The sequence below is a fragment of the Larimichthys crocea genome, chromosome XIII, assembly GCF_000972845.2.
Source record: "Larimichthys crocea isolate SSNF chromosome XIII, L_crocea_2.0, whole genome shotgun sequence".
In the NCBI taxonomy this organism is placed as follows: Eukaryota; Metazoa; Chordata; class Actinopteri; family Sciaenidae; genus Larimichthys; species Larimichthys crocea.
This window is the reverse complement of record NC_040023.1, coordinates 41,361,656-41,367,500: the sequence shown is the minus strand read 5'-3', so window position 1 is coordinate 41,367,500 and position 5,845 is coordinate 41,361,656. Positions and strand designations below refer to the sequence as shown.

At 41.5% G+C, this 5,845-nt stretch overlaps 1 protein-coding gene across 4 annotated transcripts; it reads right to left on the bottom strand.

Moving 5' to 3' along the window:
• Positions 1-662: 662 nt before the first annotated feature.
• On the bottom strand, positions 663-5,565 carry eomesa (eomesodermin homolog a). Of its 4 annotated transcripts, none has more exons than XM_027287466.1 (7): positions 5,454-5,565; positions 4,017-5,062; positions 3,439-3,593; positions 2,569-2,690; positions 2,174-2,332; positions 1,954-2,015; positions 663-1,841 (listed from the first exon to the last, which is right to left on the bottom strand). In XM_027287466.1, the coding sequence occupies exons 2-7, from the start codon at positions 4,724-4,726 to the stop codon at positions 1,088-1,090; spliced, it is 1,962 nt and encodes a 653-aa protein (XP_027143267.1). In that variant the 5' UTR covers positions 4,727-5,062; positions 5,454-5,565; the 3' UTR covers positions 663-1,087. The 4 variants fall into 4 exon arrangements, with proteins under 4 accessions (XP_027143267.1, XP_010741002.1, XP_027143268.1 ...); XM_010742700.3 differs by having other exon boundaries at positions 663-992; positions 1,123-1,841; positions 4,017-5,564; XM_027287467.1 differs by having other exon boundaries at positions 4,017-4,338; positions 5,454-5,563.
• Between the last annotated feature and the right edge of the window lie 280 nt (positions 5,566-5,845).

Sequence of the window (5,845 nt, the reverse complement as noted above, 5' to 3'; positions counted from 1 at the left end):
TCTCTATCAAGTACACTCATCCTTTATCCTTCAGCAATATGATAAAACGTATCTTATCGTACATCTTAGTGCTTACAAACTGTGGCCTTGAAACAGCAAATGGTTTTCACACTTTATGCTGTCCGATGCACTTATCTTCTTTCCGTTGTCATTTATTTTTGTATTTGTGGTACAAAATATGCTTCATTACTGGAAGAGGACGATACATTTAAAGCAGCAGAAGCTCATTGAATACATAATATTGTTAAATATTTAAACGAACACAAAATAAGACATAAATATCTATATTATATTTCCCTGACTGCTGGAAAGCATTGTATTATTTAGATGTGGGAATTGTTTTTATATCACTTGTTGCAATGTCAACTTGCTGGCAGCAACGTTCATGGCCTCTGTAAGAAGCCATAAAGCGGAGCACACTGGTGTTACAGGTCTTCCTGCTCATACACATTACTGCCAAACAAAACACCTTTCTTTATTCAGATTTAACTGAAAATGTATCCGATCCAATTATTTCAGTTTCTACAGTAGCTATTTTAGATTTTAAAGCGCATGTGTAGATTTTTATTTACAATTGATCAAAGTAGATCTTAAGATCTGCCGCTGGCCTGTCTTATTGTCACATGGCCATAATGTGAATAAAAACATACCCGAGAAAGACATTTGGACAATGCTTTGTGAAAAGCTGTTTATTATCCATTTAATAACACCTCCATGAAGACAATTTGTACAAGATACATCACATTCTAAAGTGCACGAATACTGTACAACGAAAAGGACTTAAATACGCAGGGAGAAAAAAAAAATATCACATTCGTAAAAATTTAAAATTAAAATTTAAAAAAAGTTGTAAAAATAAATGAATAAAAAGGGACATGCTTTTTTTCAAAAACAACAATCACTATGCATGTTTCTGCTCAGGTATGTGAGAGGGTCTGGCCTGGGAAAATAACCTTGTGCAGCTTGCTTGGGGGAACACTAAGCTTTGGCACCTTTAGAGAAAAGAGAAAAAAGACATTAACAAGGAATGGAGAGCACTCAATAATAAAAACCAAAAGAATTATATTTAGTTTTAATAAATACAGTCTTAGGGGCTTGTGTAGAATGCATAATAACCCATGCCTTTTGGGTTGTCCTTGTTGTACTCCTCCGTAGTCAAGTCCTCACACTTGATGGTGGGGGAGTTTTCTGTGCTTGAGCCCCCAGGGGACATTCTGCGCCTCTTGCACACCACGGAGTACACACCAGAATCGGTAGAGTCCACCGATTTCAGTGAGTGGGACGTCTCGATCCAGGTAGAGACTGGTGGTGCGCTCTCCTCTGGCAGCTTGTCTTTAGTAACCCCCAGCTGGTCCTCCGGGAAGGCTGGGGGGCTTGGGCGAGGGGACCAGGGAAGGCCCGTGGTCATCTTGCGCTGGTAAGAGCTTCTGGTTCCCCAGCCTGCAGCCATGGAGGCGAAGGCAGAGTCTGGGTAGTAGCTGAGGGCGTGGGACGTCTGCAAGGACAGGGGCTTGATGCCGTAGGACAGCAAGCTACTGGTGGAATAGTCATTTTCGTACGACAGATCAAGCTTGTTGGAGCCCGGCTGCTGGACTGGGGGGACAAACCAGCGCTGGGCAGAGGCAGCAGCGCTGGTGTCCTCACTCTGTGGAGAGAGAAGGCTGTTGGTTTGGGGAACAGCCCGCTCGCTGGTGTAGAAGCGGTTCTGAGGCAGGTTGTTGACAAACTGGTCCTGAAAGAAAGGCTGCATGGCATAGCGGGCCCCGGGCACAATTTGAGTAGAGCGAGGGGAGTCTGTAGGCGAAGGAGTCAACCTGTCACTCTCTGGAGCCGTGTACATCCTGTTCAACAGATGAACACACACACAAAAATAAGTTGCATTAAACATACCACATGTACCACAGGAAAAAACAAAATCAACCACAAGTTCAATTTCAAGTTCAAGACACTTACGAGTCATAATTGTCCCGGAAGCCTTTTGCAAAAGGATTGTGATCAATCTTCAGCTGTGTGATCTGAAACAGAAAAAGGAAATCTGGCATAAACAATGTGCATCTGTGTCACGTAATAATAAAAAGAAAGCATATTTCCACTGCATGAAATTAGATGGATTTGTTGCATCTAAAACGCTGAATAAATTCTAAATCAGAACAAAAAGTATCAACGTGCTTACATCTGTGTTCTGGTAAGCAGTGACGGCTATAAACTGGTTCTCTGGGAAGGTGAAGGTTTGAGTTCTGGCCTCGTTGCTCATGTCCTCCACCCCGTCTTCTGTCACCTCCACAATGTGCAGTCGCGGTTGGTATTTGTGAAGCGACTGCAAGACTATCATCTGCAAGAGGAGCAATGTGTGATGAGTGCAATGCTGTAGATTTCAAAACAAGCTGCATACATGTATCTGTATTCTTTTTTTTTTTTTTTTTAAAGAGTCCCTGTTACTAAATATCCTCAAAGGAAAATTGCGGCAATCGTGCTTGAAAGTTAAAATAGAATTAAAAAAAAGAATAAAATTCAGAAACAATTATCAATAACTAATGAATCTGAGCGTGTCAGAGATCAATATCTAACCTGTGTGTTGTTGTTGTTGGCTCCTTTGTTGTTGGTCAGCTTCAACTTGCCAAAAGAGATTTCTTGCCTCATCCAGTGAGCACCAGTGTTTGGAGATTCAGGATGAACGTACATTTTGTTACCTAAAAGAAAAAAATAAGTGGTAAGTGAAAAGAAACAGAAAGGAAGAGAGCAATGCGCCTGTTAGAACCGATGTCTAAACATAATAAATCCCTTTTTTTTTACCTAATTTTTACTGACTGATAATGTAGCCGAACATTTGATTTTAATAATCTCAAACTCTTGGGAAAATATTGGTCATATTCAATTAAAATACACAATTCCTTCTTCTTTTTCTTTTTTTTTAGCTTTAATAAAAGTAATTATGAATTAATAGTATATTTGAGAGAGACTAATGGAATGGAATTAAATAAAATGTTAAAGTTCTGTTTTTAAAAGAAGCTGGAAAAATGTTTTTTTTCTTTCCTTCAAATCATTTATTAAATGATCAAATTCATCATTTTTAAAGTGTTTAAAGTTGGAATTCTTTGGATCAGCAGTCATTTAAAAAAAAGGATATTTAAGCAATTTCACACTTTATTTGGTTCCCGGGGATGATTTGACACTTCAAATTAAAATTGTACTGAAGAGCCTAAATTGTTGCATCAAAACGCAACCTGTCAAAACACCCCGCTACAATTTACATTTAAAAAACGGTGCTTCATTCTAAAACAGAAACATCCTGATTTGATTCTCACGTCCCCCAGCTGACTGAACAGGCCTTTAACATTTCTGCATCATTTCTATATTCTAGAATTATTTTTTTTATAACATTTATTTAAAAAAAAACACGAAATACAAATTCACCAGCGCTGTAAATCTATAACTCACCTTGCATATTATTGTCTGCTTTTCCACAAGTGACCCACTTTCCTCCCTGAAAGCGCCAGTGATTCGGGTCAGCCAAAATAACTTCTACAAAGACATTGTAATGGGCCGTGAGGTTGAGTCCAGTGATGTTGAAACTGAGGAATGGGAACATCCGTCTGAGAAAAGAAAGGGAAGGAAACAAGAATAATTAAAACAGCTGTGACTTATGAAGCAGGAAAAACTAACACAGAGAACTTCACTGGCAGTCTTCACATGTTCACATAACTATATTCACATTCAATTTGAAATAAATGCAAATTACAGCAGTGGCATGTTTAACCTGTTGTGTAAATGTGCATTTAGAATTTACCAGAAACGAAAATGTGCAATTTAAAATGCACCAAAATCCAGAAAAACGCGCTAAAGGAAGTTGTGGGTTGTATGCGTAAAATTTTGCTCGTGCGTAAAAATTATATATATTTAGACAAATAAAATACTAAGCTGGAAATATTCAAACGAATTTCATATTCTGCACAAGAAAGGCCCGATTTCTATGTTGAGAATGGGCCTTTGGAGTCTGTGGCTGCGCGTCTGCTTACCTGCCCTGTTTCGTGATGATCATCTCGGTCTGGTGTCGGTGGAATTTCAGCCACAGAGGACGGTTACACAGATAGACCTGCGCTCTGGCTCCGGCCGCTGACCCCGGCAGAGACATGGAGCCAATACCGGTCCCCGTACCAGGATAGGAGGGGTACAAACAGCCCGGACCCTGGCTGAACTGATACCCTCCGCTGCTGAATTGGCTCCGGCCGGTGCACACGGACGAGGAGGAGAAGCCTGTCGGCGGCAGGACGGATCCGTAATGAAGTGAAGCAGGGTACCTGGAGCTGCTGGACCCAGAGTACACTGACCCGGTCTGTCCTGCATAAGGAAAGAGGGAACAGGGGCTTGCCATGTCGGAACTCGCCTGGGACGACGAGATGAAGTATCTGTCAGAGCCAAGTTCGTCTATGTTGTAACGCCGACCGCTCGTCAACTCGTCCTCACCGAGCACCGGGGAGCCTTTCCTCCCATCGGGCCCGGTTTTAGCGAAAGTGTCCCCCTCTCCCTCACCCAGCATCCCGTTTCCCACCCCGCTCAGATATTTCTTAGGAGCACTGCTAGACTCTGATTCCGTCCGGTCGACTTCTTGATATTCAAGCTGCGATGATGGCCTCGGGCTGTTGTTGGCACTGTCCGACGAGGAAAGGTTGAAAAAGGTTTTGGGTAAATTGATGCTAGCGCTGGGAAGGATGTTCTCTAACTGCATTGTTTAAGATCTGGCAATAAATAAGAAGAGTTTCAGGAGTCCAGAAGAGTGAATCTCAGCCGAGGAGGCGACACAACCACCGACGCCCTGGGTTGTTTTCGGTCTCTGCACGCCTCCCTCCCTTTCGAATGATGGAAGTAAAACCTTCTCCTCACCTACGGATTTTCAGATCAGATTATGGGCTGGATATGAGATGATCAGCGGCTCTTATAAGATGTAGTTCTCCACACGCCCGTGATTGTAAGAGATAGGGGAGGAGCTTTTGGAGCAGCATGCGGGGGCACCAGCCCTCTCTGTAGCCAATGGTCGCACTACTCTAATTCAATTAGAAAGCGTCTGGTGGAAATAATATGAAGAGAAAATGTGTCATGATTGTCGTTAAGTTCTTTAGTATAGATCTCTGCGCGCACCGCAAATCCAATATTTTATGGGTTTACGATAAGACAGGTGCAAATAATCTCCAGGTTCTTGTACAATATTAGTGAATGTTAATTTTTCTCAGAGGATAAAAAGGACGAGTTGAATTTCTTCACATCGTACAGACAAGACTAAAAACCAAAAGACCGAAATTAGTCGCACTTGAGCAGCTCTGCGTTCCCTCATTACGCACCGCACAATCACATCTAAACTTTTCAGCTCCGGCTTCAGGTCATCAGGCAAACACAAACACACACACACACACACACACAGTGAGATATGATGGCTTTGTCAGATCACTTTCACTCACTCAAAAACAACAAGATTAATCCTCGATGAACAGCAAACAGTGAGAGCTTTCTTTCTTCCCCCCTCCCTCTCTCTCTCTCTCTGCAAACACTCCAACACGTTCAGAAAAAAAAAATCACATGTGCACCTTGTTTCCTATAATTGGCCTCCGTCGCCTCTTTCACTTCCAGGTTTTTCAGTGTTGGCTCTAATAAATCCATCGACTGTAAAAACGGGCTGAAAAAAAAAATCTTATTTATTCTGTTTTTACAGATTTTTTTTTTTTTTACCTAGACTTTAATTCCAGGCTTTATTCCATTTTCTTCCGCAGGATGTGTGACAAATAGATTTTTTGTTGTTGGGGTTTTATTTCCGTCCAGAGATTGAACAAATTAAAATATAAATGTGTGGGGT